General features: G+C 39.2%; 2 protein-coding genes across 3 annotated transcripts in view; both read right to left on the reverse strand.

Moving 5' to 3' along the window:
• Window positions 1-2191, reverse strand: part of LOC146168556 (uncharacterized) — a 10772-nt gene extending 8581 nt beyond the window's left edge. Inside the window, exons 1-6 of one of the 2 annotated variants that reach the window (XM_083388845.1) lie at window positions 2052-2191; window positions 1879-1967; window positions 1505-1582; window positions 1281-1433; window positions 922-1080; window positions 603-789 (exon numbers count right to left, since the gene is read on the reverse strand). In XM_083388845.1, the coding sequence (XP_083244971.1) occupies window positions 603-789; window positions 922-1080; window positions 1281-1433; window positions 1505-1582; window positions 1879-1967; window positions 2052-2100 (715 nt within the window). In that variant the 5' untranslated portion in view covers window positions 2101-2191. Of the gene's footprint in view, window positions 1-602; window positions 790-921; window positions 1081-1280; window positions 1434-1504; window positions 1583-1872; window positions 1968-2051 lie in introns of both variants that reach the window. The other variant, XM_083388844.1, reaches the window with a different exon arrangement.
• A 2768-nt stretch (window positions 2192-4959) lies between these two features.
• On the reverse strand, window positions 4960-18977 carry LOC146168557 (uncharacterized). Its single transcript, XM_083389173.1, has 10 exons — window positions 18569-18977; window positions 18029-18222; window positions 15285-15464; window positions 11558-11824; window positions 10765-10934; window positions 9925-10163; window positions 8907-9443; window positions 8308-8452; window positions 7414-7937; window positions 4960-6996 (listed from the first exon to the last, which is right to left on the reverse strand). The coding sequence occupies exons 1-10, from the start codon at window positions 18975-18977 to the stop codon at window positions 6335-6337; spliced, it is 3327 nt and encodes a 1108-aa protein (XP_083245299.1). The 3' UTR covers window positions 4960-6334.
• Window positions 18978-19450: the final 473 nt, after the last annotated feature.

The following is a 19450-nucleotide window of genomic DNA, read 5'->3' on the forward strand; positions in this document are numbered from 1 at the left end:
GCAAAAAATATCTTTGGCAATATGTCGGTTAAAATGCCAGGATAGTTTGTTCAGTTGTGATTTAATGTAGTCAGATAAATGGTGTCCAATGTCCCTCTGTTGGAATATACACATATATGGCATAGTTTACAAAATTTAAAGCAGTAAATCCAAACCTTATTGAACATCAAATTTCTGTTTTGAAATAAACAGGTTAGTTGACATGCCCCAACAATAAAAACAATTACCAAACAATAGTCCTGGCAACAAGAAAAGCCTCTGTCGAGAACATTTACATAAGCTAATTGGGAAACAAAAATTTAGCAGTTTGGATTAAAATAATATCAATAAAAGCTAAAATACTGATTCAGAGTTTGTCAATGATAAGGCTTGGTAACATATCACACCACATAACACAAAAACATATTTTATTTAAATATCTCTCATCTAACTTGAATATCATTATCTGAACAAAAAACTTCAACGATTAAGATTTTGACACAAAGGCGTTAAGTTAAAACATAGTAGTGTACATTAAGATACATTAATAACATTGTCCTGGACTTGGCTGATTGTGATATGATATCTAAAATAGTTAGTAATGATAATAACAGTAATCTTACCTGTCATTATTTTATCATTCTCCTGCTCATTGATGCAATACGCAAGGATAAGCATCACTTTGGCTTTAATTATAAGGTATTTGGACTGGTGATATTTTAGAACCTTCTGAATACCATCATTCTCTCGAACGAGTGTGCGATTGGCATTATACAAGCGAAGAATGTTATGAAGAAAACCCATTGATGCCTAAATAAAAAAACTTCTAGTATAAGCTTGCACAATGGGTTAAAAATATTTTAAAGCATTCAAAACTGGCATCTAAGATAATTCAAAATTGTATGGTTTTAAAAACCATTTTTTTATCTTTTTCTAAATTACCTTTAAATAATACCGAGCAATATCGTTAGTAAGTTCTCCAACTGCCATTTCTGGTTGTGTAAACTCTAACATTGTTCGTCTTACAGCAGTTTTGTGATGATAAGCAGCTTTGCAAAAATCCACACTCTTATCCGAATAGTTCCAACAGATTATTTTTATCTGAATTTAAACATTGAAGCATAAGGGTTTAATATTCATTTCAGCAGCATCTGTTTTAGATGCCACCATTGTAATGAAAGGTAAATATAAAAATAAAATAATTTAACCGCAGTAAAATTGGGACTTTTAGAAGTTTAACCTTTAAAGGTTGAATTGTTTTTTTTAGGAAAAATATCAACTTAAATTGTGTAAAGTCTTACCAATTTATAAGCTGGAGATTTTGAGTATTTTTCCTCCTCAACATCAGTGGTTTGGCAATGATCCCATATTCGAAGATACACATCAAGAAAATTATGCTTAGCTAGAAGCTTTCCTATTTCTTTTACCAGTTTACCATCCTCTTTAAAAAAACTCTAAAAAAATATTGGCAAAAATTAAACAAATGGTAATTTTTATTATTAGTTTTTGATTATAAGCTCAATACCTGTAATATATATGCCAGTAACTCCTGGCCATTTTCATCCCAGGGTGTGTCAATGTTGAAAAGTTTAACAATATTTTCCTGAAAATAATATTACTGGTAAAAAAATGTGACTGTAATAAAATAATTACTCATAAAAGGTGTGGTTTTATCTAAGAATCATAGATACCATTAATTACATCTATTCTAAACTGAAAAATTGTACTTTTATTTTATTTTATACCTATATCTGTTTGCACTAAACAATTGTTTGCCCAAGTTACTAATATTAAACTGATGCTAGTTATCAATAATTCCCAATTCTACTTAAAATTATGCTTTTTAATGTCACATTTTCTAGCATGTTAGGTAAATATTGTTGAATAAATTACCTTTACCAACACAACTTCATCTTTATCCTTATTTACATCGGGGCGATGAAAATTATTAGTTGCTGGAGCCGGTTTTGTTGATTTATTGGGATGGTCTAAAAACAAACATATCAAATAGCAAAGTAATAAAACTTTCAAGTAAGGTTTAAGTATATGTATTTTATATAACAAAACCACACCTTGAGAGGCAGCTGCTGTTATTGAAACTTTTGAAGGTGTACTTCCCATTTCTGCATGATTTTGTATGTATTTGGTGATAATTAATTAAACTAATTCGTTGTAAAGCCAATAAAAAATAGTTTTCCAAATAACAATCAACTTATTAGTAACCAGGAAAATAAAAGCAGATAAAAAATCGATTTACAAGAACAACAGGCCAAAGGATGGACACAACTAAATTTAAGATGATTTTATTGTAATTATTTGAAAAATAAACTATAAGTGATGCTTTTTTACTTTTCCAAAGTAAGTCATTTGTTTATGGATTCAAGTGAGGACTTGTAAGGTTGTTCTTTTTTTAAAGGGAATAATTATGTAAAAGAATGGCGCTCTTTCACTATTGTACGTGAAAAGTTATGCAAAAAAAATATATATTAATACCGCTTACCACAACGCATATTGTGTGGGTTAGCGTTTGGTTGAGGGTTGGTCAAGTAATATTATGTTTATTATTAATAATAACTTGACCCACCCTCAAACAAACGCTAACCCGCACCCTAACCCAAACAATATGCGTTGTGGTAAGCGGCATTTGAAGAAAAATTTTTTTTTATTAATTTTTACGTACAATAGTGAAAGAGCGCCAAAAGAATTGACGTACCTCTCTTTGACATACAATCGTAAAAATGAAAATAAAAATCTACATATGACTCAAGGATAATTATTTTTTAATTGGGTGAATTTGTGTTAAATCTAGGACGAAACTAAATGAATAATGTGATATTTTGTTTTAATGTTGCAATTATAAGCAAAGCTGCAATTGGGCGCGCTGTTACCAAGCAACTTCACGCGTTGTTTATTTTGTTCGGTGCTGATATTTCGGGAATTCCCAAAGTAGAGACGCTTTATTTTTAGCAGTTTTTTAAAATACATGCCAAGTAGGGTGGATCCAGGGAGGCCATCGAGCCATTGCCTCCAAAATGATAATTTTTGCGTCCCAAATGATCAATTTTACTATATGAATAAAATAAAAAAATTAGCGCATTGCACAAACTCCCTAAACAAAAATCCTGGATCATCCGCCACTTATCCTAGGCAACAATAATTTGAGGTTTAACAAATTATAAGTGCCTAAAGGCCAAAACACTAAATTAGTACTCTTTAGACAGTGATTCTGAATTTAGGTACCGGTTTGGGGCACGAGTTTAGATTGTTAACCTTATATTAGTTTATTCAACCGAAGAGTATTCTAATTGACACTTTCGTTCTGACTCCAACTTTAAGGTGCGTATCTAACTCGCGAGCCGCCACAAGACGTTTTGGTGATTAGAATTGTATTAGTTGATGAACGAACAACCAGTTTCAACTATATCGGCGAAACGGCACAACGCTGTAAACAGCACCAGTCGATCGCTAAGAAGAAGTTAGTTTTCCAGCGGATAGCGGTCTTAAGTAGCTACAGACAATCACATGCTGACCGCAGTGATAATGGCGGAACAGGCCATTTAGCATTTAACACTTTGGTGTGAGTTAGCGTTGCTTGGCATAGGCAATAATACTGTCACATAAGCAGAAATATCATAAAACATACGGTAAACACAAAAGCTCTTAGTCGGTAATAAATCATGCCCTCACCGGTATGTTCGATAGTATCGGATCAGACCTGATACCCGACACCAAGTATTATAATCCTACTATCGATACCGGGACTCGTCTGATACTAACACTGGGGTGGTATTGGTGCCGATCCAATACCAAATTAGTAAAGCAATTCCAATGTTTGCGATTCAAAGCAGCCGTTCTATTTTGAAAGCTAAATTGCACAAATAGGTACAACTGGCGGTAACTATAAGCGTCTTAACGCTAAAGCAAATTGTAACCATATAACCTGGAAAAATTGATAGGCTAATAAACAATTAAATTCCATCTTTTTTGCAGGCATGAGTAGAGGAATGACGTCATTTGATATTGGTTGGCATTGTGATAAGTTTTGTCCAAAATATCGGGTATAGTCTAGGTCTCGATTTTTTTAGTTTTGTGGTAAATATTAATCTTAAAAATTGATTTATTGCGGAACAGCAAGCTAAAAGTTATTTAATAAGCGGTCCTGAATCTAGCCTGATGGCCGCACAGTGCCCAATGCGCAATGTTAGGCTTAACTGCAGAATATGTGGTTTCTGAATATAGATGCTCAGAACTACATAATGCGACAAAAGCATAGATCCTATCAAATCGCGCGTGATTAACAAAGCTAAACACTTTGCAAAATGGTAAGACATTGCTTAAAATGGAGAAATGGATATAATATTTTAGCCATAAATTACGAACAAAATGTCTTGCTTTTGGGGATTTTGATTACCGCAATTTCGACAACTTATTATTAATATTGCAACAAAAATTTGATTTTTTTAATTTTCACAGAATGAAGAGCGTCTTTGTATGGTGACATATATTTTCCATGTCGGACCGAGCTTCGTTAGATCAGTTTCACAAAAACATCGCCAATAAAGTCATATAATGTTAAGGAGGTTCTGTTTCGTTTTTAACTCGGTTGCTTTATTGTAGAAGCCGCTGTTTAGGTCGTCAATTTTACAAACAGTTCAATTTAGGTACCGGTAATGTGCTGATATTTAATATATATTAAAGAAGTGAATATCTTTTTTGACAAAACATTTTGTTTTATAAAACAAACTTCGTTTAAAGTATTCAAAAAATTTACGTAATTGAAGCTATAAAACATATTTTTAATAAAATCTGTGAAAAAAAGTATTTTAAAAAGAGATTTTTCCAAACAACGAATGTCAAAGTTTATAGATGAGACTCTACAATCAAAATGACAACATTTAATAAAACATTTCAGTTTTATAACAATAAACCTTTCCAATAAGGAACAACAAAAAACAAAATTTATAAAAGTAGCCTACTACAGTCAAAATTATGTATTCCTATTTTGGACTTTTGCATTTCCGAATTTAGGTAGGATCATAGACACTAAAAAAATTAAGTTTATGCAAAAAAAGTTTGACAGGCCGGCGTATGCTGCTTATTTGTAAGAAAGAAAACGAGTGCCAAATTACGGTAATTTTGTTGTGTAATTGTATCGCTCTAAAAACGAAAAAACAAATATATTCAGCGAACAATAAATGACGACCAGTTTTTAAATGAGTAGAAACATAAACCGTTGTAATACTGAAAAATATTAAAATATGTTGATTCTAGTATTTAAATGGTAAAGTTTGGAACCGAAGGTGATCCAGTCGAAGAAAAGCAAAACTGATTAAATTGTTTTGTAAATAAACATTTTTTCAAGCAATAAAATATTTAAAAAAATAGCAAAATGCCTGCCACTAAACACAGTCAGCGCAATTAAAGTAGTACGACGAGAAGTAATGTACAGGAACATAAATAGGAAGAATCAACAAAAGCGCAAACGCTGCATTTCAGGGAGTTGTGTGATAAAGAAAGTATCTTTGCAGTTTGGCGTGATGTGTGATATAAAAGTGTATTTGAGTTGGCGACCTGGAATAACTTAAATCGGCATGTACTGCGCAGAAAATAAAACTGCAGCCATAAACAGGCCTTAAAACACGAAAATTGGTATTGTAGGAACTATATCAATTAATCAGTGTTGTAATGACTTAAGTCATTGACTTGACTTAAGTGCACTTAAGTCACTGTTTTCAAATGACTTGACTTGACTTAAGTCTTTTGACCAAAATGACTTGACTTAGGTATTTCGGACAAATGACTTGACTTGGACTTAAGTCATTTTGTCAAATAACTTGGGATTAAATTAAGTATTTTTCATTAAAATTTATCTCAAGTTTTGCACATTAAACACTTTAAGTGCTGTATATTGCGTTTGTGTTATTTTTTAGTTAAATTGTTGCTTATAATCGGACGATTTTACTAATTTTAATAGTTTAACAATTTCATATATAAACTTTTATGTCAATGACATGACTTGAAATTGACTTGCTCTCATAATGACTTGACTGGGACTTGACTTGGGCAACCGATGACTTGGACTGGGACTTGACTTGTTTTTTTGGACTTAAGTTATTTTTCAAATGACTTAACTGGGACTTAAGTCATTTCAAAAAGACTTGTTTACAACACTGCAATTAATACATACCAAAAAGCTAGTTCTACCATACTTTTACTCATTTTAATATTTCGTGTGTCACCATTCAAAGTATGAGATGATTTTATTTTACCTACTATGTACCAATGATATATCGACCAAGCTAAGTAGTTAACACAGTCGAAGCGAAAGCGTAACGATGGAGTGACAACCAGACGTTCACTTAAATTTTCCCTGCACCTTCCGTAAGAAGCTGCTCTGGCGCGACGGGATTTGCGCGCGCATCTCCGGAACTTCGCTGGCCGGCTGTATGACGTCATCGTCGTCGAAACCCTCGTCGGCGGCATTGTAGCGCCTGTAGTGGCTGGACTGGCCCGTCGAGTATCCCCTGGGCACCGACCAGGAGTAGGGGGCGCGCGGATTGTAGCCTTTGTTCACAGTCACCGGTTTTACAGTGGAGTGGTAGTTGTGCGCGGCCGCAATTGGCTTATCGATAGCTGTAAAGCGCTCCTGGGGCGGTTGCTGCGCTAGGTCGCTGCGTTTCGAGCGATGTTGCTGTGTGCTTGGGACGCTTTTCCCGTAACCTTCTGTTTGCGACTGAAACTGCTGCTGATTCGAGCGCTTCTTCAGGGGGTCAGGGACGACTTTCGACTTGAAATTGTTCGACTTGCCTGAGTGCGTGGACCGCTGGTCGCTCGCCTGGCTGCGAACCGTGCGGCGACTGTTTGTGCTGCCCGACGACAGGCTGTCCGAGCTGCTGCGGGTTTCCACCGGGATTAGTGGTGCTGTGGCCTCGGCGCCTGTGTTCGGTTTGTTCACCGCCCTCCGGTAGCTACTGTTCCTCTGCGCAGAGCTTTTAGTGGGTGTGATCGGGGGTGTGTCTGAGGGAAACAATAGATTTTTAAAATATGAAATCGCAAACAATATGTTGTTAAATGCAAACGGCGGTTACCGGAAAAATTCGTCAGACAGTGAAACCTGTGATCACGACAATTCACCACTCATTCGACTAATAATAAAGTTAATCAAGGACCTTGCAATGTAGGACAGTAAATTATTATAAAAAGTTTACAGTGGGCCATTTTTACATTCTTACATGCCCTTGTTAGCTTGGTAAGTCCTGGCAAATTTGAAAAGTCTTATTTTGCAAATGGTTGCATTACGGCAATAAAGCTATTGAGTTGCAACTCCCGCCATCGTTTACTTCTTTTACTCCAAACAGCTGTGCAATTCCACCACCAACTACAGCTACGTGCTCAAATAAAAAACGACAAAAAGACGGCGACAAGACAAATTACCTTGTGGAGTTGACATGGCTGAACTTTTCGGCGAGTTCGTCTTGGCCGACCTGCCGCTGTCTGGACTACCCGGGTTTCGCACGCGCTGATGCGACTTGCCGTTAGTGACCATGAACTTAAGGGTTCCGCTGGGCCGCGTGGTAGGGAAATCACTGGCCACCGGGCCCACCCCTTGCTGTTTCTGCTGCTGGCTCGGACGCGACGGGAGAGTGTTATAAGCGCGGTCAATCGCCCTCGACAAGTCGTTGGCCGGCGCCTCAGATCGCAGTGAAGCTGTTTTAACTTTTGCGGGGTCATTTCGTGCCGTGACGTCACTGTGTTGAGCGGGAGGAGGCACCCAGGACAAGGCGGGATTTCCTCGCTCGTTGTGTGGAGCACGCGACGGACGCTTGCTTTGAGGGGAATTTTTGCTTATCTCGTGATTGTTCGCTTTTCCGTTGCTCTTGATTCCCTGTGAGTAGGTCGGAGCCTTTCCCCTTGTTCTTTCCACCAGAAACCAGCGGCTCGCCGCTGCCATACGCTCTCTGTTGTGAAAAAGTCGCTTGTTAAACACTTATTTTGTTTTGTTTTCTGCTACGCATTTCGCGCTTAAGGTTTAATGTAAATAAAACAAGATCACTTTACACTCACGTTTGTTACTTAATTAGTTCAAGGTTTTTCTACAAATTCGCAACTTGATCTACTTTTATGTCGACTTTACCAAGAATAGTTTGGGTAGAACTATGTTTAGAGAGAGTCAGTGAAAGAGAACAGTTCATTATAAATCATATATAGTGACACTATCATCGCTATCCTATTAGTCATTTCATCTGGACTAAGACCTCAACTGAAAACAAAAACTTTGGTCTCCGGTTCGAATAGAGCAATAAACGGTTAACTAGTCAGGAGGCCTACCTCATAACATCAGCCGATTCCATGGTAGAGTCCTCAGTGCAAAGAGAGATGGAAGGAGAAGGTTGGTATCGTATGTCCCTCACCATCCGCAGCATCTCGTCCATGGATAGCTTCTCCCAAGGCTTTTTCTGTGGCGACTCGATGTCTAGAGTAAACATTTGGGGTAAGTTTCGAGACCAGGAAAATCACACGCTCATTGAATGGCACTTATCATATCTGAAGTGTCACGATTAATCGGCTGCTTATTCATGTTACCTTATACAAAAGCACTGTCATATACTTCTTTAAATGTAAATCGAATTTGGTACAAGCAGTTTTGTATCACTGTACATGTTGCTTAGTCGAATTATATGAACGACAACTCGCAGTTCTGAATATATTGTACAAAGGGGCGATCATAACGCACTGGGCAGACCAATCTAAATACACTTCAAAAGCCGTCCACTTCGTGACGTATTCGCCAAGCCTTTTAAGCAGCCATGTAAACCGGCCAAGAGAGAAAGATGTGAGTAAAAGCATTTTCGAAAACAGCAGTTTGCCGTTCTTTGAGAGGTTGTGTTACATGGCTTTTTGTGCACATCAATGGCATTGTCGCTTACCTTTCGTCAGCATCGCAACTTCGTCGTTGTGTCGAGACACGTTGGCGGGATTAGCGTTTGTTTGAGGCGTATGAACAACTTGTTCCACTGGAGCAAGTGACGTATTGACATGATTGACATCTTTACGGCGAGCGGGACTCGTGACATTCCCCTGACTTTGGTTAACCTTGGCATAGGTAAGCTTGGGTTGCTCTTGGGAAGAAGCTTTCAGGCCATCCACAGCAGTCTCGTCTAAGGACGTACCGGGCCCGTTTAGAGCCGCGTTAATTTTCTGCTGCATCGAAAACGAGTCACCTTTTGCCTCAACCTCTCCGTTGACCTTGGGCGACCTTGGTTGCTTGCCAGAGGTCGGACGGCTCCAAGATCGTTTAGGTGACGGTATCTGAGGGTCGGGTTGATCGTTCCGCCACAATTTCGGCGGAGGTGGCTGCTCTTGGAGTTTTTGTCGTTGTGGTGAAATCGGGAGTTCCCCTGCACCATCCCTGGGTTTGTTCCTTGCCGATAAGGGTCTTGAGTTGGATATATTTGTTCTCGGTTCTATGCGAAAAAAAATTAGAATAGTAGACAAACAATAAATTTACAACCTCTTCTCCTTTACAAATTAGAAAGCCCTGTAGGTGATGTGTCACAAATAAACGGGTTGTCATGCGCATACCTTTACGTGTTTTTTGCGGGTTTGACTTACTGTGATGTTTTTTACTCCATGGGTCGCGACCAAAAAAATTGACTGCACTAGTTCACAGGGCTAGATAAGTTAGATAGCTTTTAAGCACGATTGTTCCGAAATTCAAAAATAATACGGAAGCAGTACGAAGATTTGGCTTTTAATAAATTAAGTTGAATTATTATGGTTTGTTCACTTAATATGGAGAATTCGGTCGACAAAGCTTCGCATGTGTAGCCCACGCTTAGCATTTCGGTTTCGCAAAAAGTTGAGAAACACTGGCGTACTATAGGTATAATGAGTTCGTGCGGAAAAGGAATGTGTCAGGAGTGCCCTTTTTTGGATGCAACCTACCGGGAAGGGTGTCCGTGCGGTGCGAGGCAGTTGAATTCGTTAGACCCGTCTCGGGAAAGCCGTTGGTGATTACTGGAGCAGCAGCAGCAGCAGCAGCAGCAGCTTCATTCGTGTGATTTTCCTGCTTAGGACTGTGAAGCAAGTGTTCAGGCGGGGGCGGAAACACGAAGCTCGAATCGGATGAGTTCGGAGTCGACACTTTCGACGATTTTCGCAACTGCTCGTTTTCGGATCTTAGCCTTTTTAGAACAAAAGATTGCAATTGAAAATCGATTTATTTAAGTTTTGGTTCCACAGATAGTGCTGTATGTTGGAATAGGTTGAAGCAGTTTGTTTACTGCAAATCGGTGCTCCAATTACTACTGATGCCCGATTTAACGCCATATTGGCCTACAAAAAAACAAACGTTTTGGCTAGTGTTTTTTCAAAGAAATATACTTGTAATGGCCCTATATTTTTCAAGACTAAACTTAAGTTTGTACCGCACACAATTCAAACGTAAATTAGGATTAAAAATATAATATCGCGTCACCGTGCAAAACATAAACATTTTAGACAAAAGAAGACGAAACATACATTAGAAAAAAAAAAGAAAGACGAAACATACACCAGTGATTCTTAACTTCTTTTCTTGCTGCACCCCTTTCATATCACTAACCAATTCTCGCACCCCATTCTAAAATTTCTTAAATAACAAAACCGTTGTAATTTTATTTTTATACAAATAACTGATACCACAGTAACACAATACCATTGCATTAGACATTAACCCATCACCGGTTATTTCGGAGCACATTACCGACAGTGGACCACTAATCAAAAAGCCTAAATCCAACTCACGCTTCCATGTCGGTCCTTAGCGCGACCAGTTGCTGTGCGAGCGACACGCAGGTTTCCACCACCACTAGGTAGCCTACGCACGTCCCGTGCCCGAACTTCTGCGCCGCCTGGCCCGGCGTGTCACCGTCAGAGTTGAGCATCGTGACCGACGCGCCCCGCGAAACCAGCGTCTAAATACAAGGGCATCCCTTTAGGACAGTGGTTATCAACCGGGGTGCCGCGGCATCCTGGAGTGCCATTTCTAATAATCAAGGGTGCCGCGACATATTTGGGAATCTTTGTGTAAGATTGGAGTGGAATAAATCCAATTATAACTTTCAACGTTGTGTAGAGTTGATGTGTGTTATTCTAGTTCCGTTTATTGTGACATTCTACTGAATTACCTTCGGAAAAATCCTTTAGAGGTGCCGCACACTATTTATTATTTTGAGGGGTGCCGCTAGCTATAAAAGCTGAGAAACACTGCATTAGAATAACGAACTTCGGTCAACGGTTGTTATAAAAACAACGAAACAGTCACCCTTCAAGATGCAATTTTCTTGTAAAATTGATTGCAAACCTGAGATGTACTGCTTTAGTCAAAAAGGCAAATGTTAATCGCAATATATATTACGTGAAACCTATATAAACGTAAATTCCCGTTTGTTGAATAAAAGCATTTTATTTATAATTTGCGGCAACTTAATGTATGCGCTTTTCGGTATGCCCAGATTGTTGCACTCCTCAGTTCACCCCAAACCGAAAATATTACACAAGGCGCTTTAAAGCAAAAACAAGGTCGCGAGCCACTAACCTGGATGCAAGAAAGGTGTCCGTAGCGAGCCGCCACGTGTACCGGGGTGTTGCTGCAGTGGTCGGCTGTATCGACCGGGTAGCCCTCAGCAGCCATTTCCTCGCACAGCCAGTCCAGGATGTCGTCCCGGTCGTACCTGGCTGCCACGTGGGCGATTGGCGGTCTCGTATTGGAACCGTCGAAGGAGGATGGACGCCGCGATATTGCCAGCTCCTCGCGAGCCGCCGTGTTGCGCACCATCCACTGCACGCAGTCCACGTGGCCGTTCTGTGGCAAAATGGGAACACTGTAAAGCGTACATTCATTTACTTTTGTTTGCCTCGATAGCAGTTAATTAGTTATTTTTCCCTTTAAATGACAATGACTTTTAGCCTACACAGACTCTCTCCTCTATGAGCCTGTGTATAGCGCAGTTGGTAGAGCGACGGTCCCGGCTTGACCGTAGGTTGGTAGTTCGAACCTCACTGCCGGATAGTTGTTTTTTCTAGCCTGCCCTGCTTGCATCATTGATCGACAGATTCGTCTGCGATGGCTTTCGGTGTACTAGGTCAAAAACAGCTTTAGAATTGCTGGAACACAGTTGTTAACATACATATGTGTGATAGTGCTTGTTTCATTCAGTTAGGCCTTTGAGAAAAATGACGATTGTCCTGATACTATTTTTCCCACACATATAGCTTACGTTTAGCGTTTTAAGATTGCCCTGTAAAATATTGCTGAAAATCGATTTATTGACTTTACTTGATGTAAGCCCTTGAGGGAATATGACTTGTGGCTTTCCCTGAGTCAATTGGACAGGTGACTTTACTTAAACTTAAGTCATAATGACATTTTTGGGGACAAGAAAAATATAGCTCGAAAATCGATTTATTAATTTTAAGAAAATAGTCAGTTTGTAGATTCCAATGATAATATTTGTTTTGTCGTGTCTTTGATTTTTTGACGTGAAATTACACCGACAGTTACTGGAAACAAGACTTTTCTATATATACTTGGCTTACTGAGTAATGAGAAATCCTTAACTAGTCTAAAAAATTGTTTCCTATTTAATTGTGTAAGCTTGTTCGATTACAAATAACAATAAAAAATGCTTATATTGTTGATTTTAAGTGATTTATTATGCTAATGGTTTCATGAGTGAAAAAGAAAACTTTCCAATTTTGACAGGCAACAAGCGCGTGACGCGTGCCATCAACAGCAACGCAACGAATTCCCGCCTCCCCTTTGACAGATGTCAGCGCCTCGGTGGGGTATCTTCTTGACAAGCTTGGAGAGCCATCCAAGTTTATCGCGGCGTAAAGTATTCGCCATTGTGCGCAACAGAAAGTGCTGGGAAGGCGGTGGGGCCAAACTAATGGCCTTTGTGGAATCGAACTCATGGCACAACGATTTCGCCGTGCGTGAATGGGATAATAAGATTAGTCCGCGCCCGCTAGCGGCACCCCGGGCTACCTTTCCGCATTGTGATGTGTATCGCAATGGTTTGAAAATATAAACTATTGGGTATTGGGTGTCGAATTGGGTATAAGCTTTTGTTGGGATGAAAGCGATGCCGCGAAATTGTCATACACTCAAAGGATATCTGGCAGTAGTTATCAAATCAGACTCTAAGACAGAATGTTCCTGGTAGGCCATAAAAAGAAAACGTGAATGTTAGAACTGTTTTGCTACATAAAAAGTAGTACCTGACTGTTGTAAAGAAGCCCGGTGTCAAACGAACTTCTAAACAAAAATACATTTGGAAGTTTGTGCCGACAACGTATAAATTTGTGCCGACAACGTATATAAAGTTTGTGCCGACAACGTATAAACGTTTAATAGTCACAACAACGTTCTGGCCGCACAGCACAGGCAAAACAAATGAACTTTTATAAAGGTTAATTTTGAAGTTTCCAACAGGAATAGACCATGATTTTACGGAACTCTATGTTAATACTGAAATCTTACACGAGACTTGCGTGAAGTGGCAAATTTTGCGCTTATTCTGGTTAAGTTGGCACAACAATTGTCCAAAGAAAAAATACAAAAATACATAAAAAAACACCAGAGCAGGATAAACATTAATTTAGAAGCTTAGTCTAGTGCACCCCCCCCCCTAACTTAACAAACCTCTCCAGACTATACCAGTCCAACTAACCCTCGGAATGTAACGTTTTATTCAAGCCGAGACTTGACCAGTTAAAATGCTTGAGAGCGTGTTTTATAAAACAAGCTGCCGTGAAGGCTGCTGGGCGCTGCTTCGTACGGATTGGTTTATTTGTTTAGATGGCGGCTGAAGTGAGATTTTGGAGGGAAAGAGAGAGCTGGTCTTAGCTTGTAAATATTGTTTGTCGAGCCTCTAAACCAGCGGTGGCGATAAATAACTTACACATGTGTGTCCACTAAAGGCTGCAGAGTGGAACTGATTCGAACGCTGCCGCGCGTCGCTGGTCGCCTAGCAACCTGAGTTGTTGTGGCGCAGCGGGATCACACAGTGACATAACTGGCATGTTTATGAAAAAATGTTATCACTTATATCGATTTCCTTTCTCTTGATCGACCGAGCGTTTGCCGTTTACCGCCTGAAATCGGCTTAAGCGATCGACAAAATTTTGCACTCAGCTAACAATGGTTGTTTACGAAGCAAAGTATGAAGGAATGTCAGGCATTCGATCGCCAGTTATAGGTGTAACCAGAATATAACCAATAGACTTTGATGAATACAACCTACCTTATACACTACAAGATATGTATAAAATTTTAAAACCCAACAACAATGTAACTCATGGGCAAGGATTGTGCATTTTCTGGCCGCATTGGTGGAAAGTTAGAGGGCTTTGTTAAACTTAGTTTAACTAGTGTTTCGCTTATGAATGAGTACAATTTTTTGTTCAATCTAAAACCGCCTAAAACCATCAGGCCATTGTATGTTATGAACGGCTTTTATTTATTCGCCTTTGTGCGTTTGCAAAGCGGGGTCTGGCTATTTCACGAAGCAATACCAGACGACCACCCTGTCTCGATTGGCCAACAAAGGCGATGAAGACAAGTGGAAACCATGTATTATTGATGTCGCAAATATTCGTCACGCTCAGGCCCAGGTGCCGAATTAGCGGGATCACTAGTCGGATCATAAACGGCAAAGTGGTGACGTAAGCGCCCGTGAGCGCCGTTTTTACCGATTTGGTCGAATGTGACGTCACAGTACTGAGAAGAGCGCTTGTTGCTCCCGCGATTGGGCCGGATAAGTGCGTGCTTCTGTGGCTTTGGGGAGAAGGGGCTGATTTTATGGGCATGTGTGCGCGTAATACGTGTTACTGTTCCACACGGCACAACTCAAAGCGACCCCGCTGATTCGAAAAGCAAATAACACAACGACTGGCAACTTGCACTGGTTTGCCTTCCAGAAATACTTGTGTCAACTCTCCGTTATTCAGTTATTGAAAAGCCTCACTGGAATTGTGTTTGCTCCCAGTCGTTATTATACAGAACAAATGTTTTCCCATGGTGTTGACGCATTTCACTAGTTAAGCCATGGTTTTCAAAAACAACATGTTAAAAATAAAGGCCAATGTATCATTTATGCCTTATTTGCTGTTTATGACCGATGCGGCCTCTTTCTTGAACACACGATTTCTATCTGTAAATTTCTATTAGTATAACAATGCTCGGAAACGGTCCACAAAAAGGAACGAACATTTTTACTGCTTTTCATTTAAACAATCCACTATATTTTCCTCAACCTTACTTTAATGGCCATGGCGGTAGGTGTCATCAGATCATCGTTGGGCAGAGTGATTAGTTGTGGATTTGACGTGGATACTAGTCGTCTCACGCATTGGGTTTGCCCGTGTTCTGCAGCCACGTGGAGTGCAGTGTTTCCCCTCTCATCCACTGTATCATTAATTTCACCGACCGAAAACGTACTCTGTGGAATTAACACAAAAAAGTTGGTTAGGCCCATACATTTAATTCCGGTTTCATAATATCAACAAAGTGAAGTTTCGTCTGCACTATTTTTTAGGTTTAGGGATCAAAACAACTTGCACAACATTCATGTTCACGTGACTTCTTGGATTGTTTTTAGTATTATTATCTAAACTCAAAATGTTAACGTTGGTCCACTTTAAAGTTGTACGTAACTCACAAAAAACGGGAAATAACTACGAAATAAACTTATAGAACCAACACCTCGCTTTTGAAAACATAGGCGTAGCCAGGGGGGGGGGCTGAGGGGCCATGCCCCCCAAAAAAAATTTAGAAAAATTTATTCTTAATAATTTGTTTTTTTAGCATTTATGAGCACTACCGTAACGTTCGATCACAGACATACAACACCTTTAATTGTCATGCATTGTTACGTCACAAACGATATAGTTAATATTACGTTTGCTATACATTAATGTAGTTTTACTACTTTTAGACAGTTTTTGCTCTTTTAATGGTTTTGGGTATTGCGTTTAACACTCATTCAGTTGCTGCTCGAAAAGGTTTGCCAGCATTGTTTTTGTGTTCGTTACAGGAGTTAATACAATGACAAAAGCTAAACAAAAAAGTCCAAACTTTTTGCCCCCCCAAAATTTTCGGCTGGCTACGCCACTGGTTGAAAACTATAAGTAGGTAAAAGGTCAGACTGGGCACGTATAGCCTTTTTTGCCAAATTTGTGACACTGTATGAAACCTTTTAAGAAACCATCTCTTGCCAATAATCTACAAGTTGCCCCCTTTAGGATATCTATACTCTGTTCTGGCGATTATACTTATAAATAATTAATTGATGCTAAGTCAATCTAGCAGCGCGACCTTTTATAATAAAATTGCAGCAGTGGCAAACCCATGTCTGTTTCCCAAAAACTCTCACATCATAGGGATGTTTTCGTTTTATGATAGGAATTTATAAATATAGGATAGCATTAATAAAAAACAAACAAAGAATTTTCTCAAAGAAATTTGATAAAACTTATATTTTCTTTATTAACTGGACACCCATGCAGTAGACACGCAGAGTTGCGGTTATATCAATGTGCACAAATACTATTTCTGGCAGTCAAATTATCGGTTTGTCAAAAAGCACGCATCCACATCGATTTAATCTTATTTTAAAACCAAAGATAAAAACGTTTATAAAAGTTACAAGTTGGCTGCAGGGGGAAAAACTACAAGTTTAGGTCGTTTGTATGCATTACAAGGGAGTATTTTTACAGACACATTTACTTTTTTTAATTCAGTAATAGCCTACATACTTAAAAACGAAAATGTTAAATTCAAATCATCAACGAAGGGTTGTAGTACAGCGACATTATACCTTAGCAATTGAGATACAAGTTTATCCCATTACGGTTATACAAAGTGTAACGGCATGCGAATTATATTCATACATTATTAAACTAGCCCCGGGGATTTATTTAACCTTAAAGAATGACAGGACACATTAATAATCCTCGCAGAAATCTTTAGCAAAAATACATCCAAGTAGAAGAAAAGCAACGTCTTAGTTGACTTGCAACGCCACTGGCTAAAATCGCAGAAAGCTATGATTCTCTTTTGTATTGTCTTTTTTCTTGTCCAGACAAAAATAACAACAACAATTTGCGAAACCGGCTCAAAGCCACGATTTTACGTAACTCGTCTCAAGAGGTCGGTGACAAAGCATCAGAACAATGGGACAATAACATCCGTCATTTTGGCCGTTAGACTACAAGACTAACGGTCTAGATGCGGGTTGGCGTGCGACCAGTGAGTTTATACCGATCTACCTAGATTGTGAAGCACGCTCAACCGCAAAACTACCATCAGAGACGCACCCGGTTTGGGCTAGATTTTGGGAAAACTAGCGTACGTTTTATCTCATTTTGTGTGTTTAGTATATTGCTCATAATTAAAACCAGTGCATTTTTTATTCACTTTCCTTATCAAGCAATTTCGTAATTACAGTAAAAGTAATGGTAGTTACAGAGATTTTAAAGGAAATTTATTGGGGTAAGTGTCACGGTTGAACCTGAAATAGTTCAAAAAGGTAACAATGTGCCGAGGTAATTGTAAAATTAATGTCAAACTTGCATAGTAGGAGCGCATAGAGAGTTATCAACAAAAACTTCTGATGCCTTACCGAAAAAATCTGTGGACAAAAAATTACGAACACAGGTGGAGTTGATCAGTAATTAGGAACAAATCTTCAACAAGGGGAGGAATGGTGTTCCCCCATAAAGATTTGTAAGTCGCGATATTTGCTCTAAGCTGACTTCGATATTTCTATTGGGCAACGTTTTCGCAATTTCTATTCGTTTCGTTTAAATATTAATTTCTTCAATTGACCAAGATATGTCCATTTTGATGAAATGTTAGACTCTGTTGCTAGTTTCGGAAAAGGTCCTAAACACGGGAAGTAAACTCTTTGAGGGTAGCATATAGCAGCATAGAAAAACAAACGCTGAGCGACGTTCAAGTACACGTGAAGCCCATAAATAATTAATATTATAAGGATCGGCTCACCAGTGAGTGAAGGTCTCCCCTCCTCACTGCCTCGAACATGTCACTGATGGTGCCCGGCTGCTCCGGGTACTCCCCGTTGTCCATGTAAGGGGGTTCCGGGAGCCTCTGTGAGTGCTGGGATGGTTGCGCGCGCGGAGTCAGACACTTGGCGTAGATAATCTTCTGACTAGCCAGCGTTTTGACTGGGGAGACTTCTAGTAATGCAATGATACACAGTTTTCGAGAGTAAATTTGCCCGCCACATATGTGCTGCATCTAGTAAAAATCTGTTCAAATGAGTATTGTATGGTCAAATAAGTATTCTAGAACCTTGAAATTACCGTTTGAAAGAGCTCATAATTCCGTGTCATGTTTTTGTTTGTTTGTAAATACCCATTGCCTAATCATAAAGCTGAAGTGCTTTAGGTTGTTAAACACAAGCAAAAAGTGCTCGTTGCCATTACAAAATTTTTCCATAAACTTTAAATTGCAAAAGTATCTTTCAATACCAATGAAACAGGTCCTGGCCAAGAGTATCATTAGTCGAAACGCTACTCATACCTTCAATGCCGTCGCGGTGATCGCCTTGCTGTCGCGGAGTGGAAGAACTGCTAAGGCTTGAATGTGAACTCTCGCTGCCTTTTGACGTATGCCCCGAAATTCGGCCATTTGTGTTTAAAAAGTTGGAAGCGCTTTTTAAGCCATCAATGCTGGGCCGATATCCGAATTCGTCTTCCGAATCTATAACAGACGATTCTTCGACAATGGTTTCCAAATCGCTGTCCGGATAATAATAGTAATCAGCTTTTTCTTCCAACCCATTTACTGGTTCTGACGATTTCCTGGTCCCCACTTCTTCTGCATCTTTGTACTCCGGCGGTGGCCCATGTAACACCGGGGCAGGGTTGCCCAGTTTATACCAGGCACCGTGCTGCGAGGTGCCATTCCAAGGTACTTGAGTGCTTGCCATTGGGCTCAGTAGTTTTAAATAGAAGTGTTAGTCCTAAGATCACATCTTCAATATGTCAGCATTCGGCAGGCAACATTCGACTCAATTAAGCCATAGGATGTACAACTATACATGGTCATCTACAACAAGAAGCTGGCAATTATTACATTTCACCAAGCTGTATTAATCTACACATTTTACCTACATGCAAGTAGACAATACTCCTTTTAAGTCGAAAGGTCATTTACGATTATTATGTTGTTGACTTTTTCCCTTTAAACGCCATATGTCTTTTAAATACACAGTGAAGGCCAGACACGTTTCGACAAAGTTTTATTCCTTTTAAACAATATTCATTTGCAGTTCCGGCAAGTCAAACTGCCACAAAAGAACAACGCAGGGTTGTACGTATTGACCAAACAGTGGTGTTGACAAAGCAAATAATAAGTATTTTACATTTCGAGCACATGTTTACCGCTTGCCTATTTTTAAAA

The sequence above is a fragment of the Ascidiella aspersa genome, chromosome 1 (genome assembly GCF_963924565.1).
Source record: "Ascidiella aspersa chromosome 1, kaAscAspe10.2, whole genome shotgun sequence".
NCBI lineage: Eukaryota > Metazoa > Chordata > Ascidiacea > Phlebobranchia > Ascidiidae > Ascidiella > Ascidiella aspersa.

Excerpts from the sequence above, each read along its gene's own strand:
- LOC146168557 (XM_083389173.1), bottom strand. The coding sequence starts at position 18,977 with ATGGCAAGCACTCAAGTACCTTGGAATGGCACCTCGCAGCACGGTGCC. Across the intron at positions 15,465-18,028 it reads GGGGAGACCTTCACTCACTG|AGTACGTTTTCGGTCGGTGA; the intron begins GTGAGCCGATCC and ends TTAATTCCACAG. Across the intron at positions 10,164-10,764 it reads CTAAGGACCGACATGGAAGC|GCTAAGATCCGAAAACGAGC; the intron begins GTGAGTTGGATT and ends TGTTCTAAAAAG.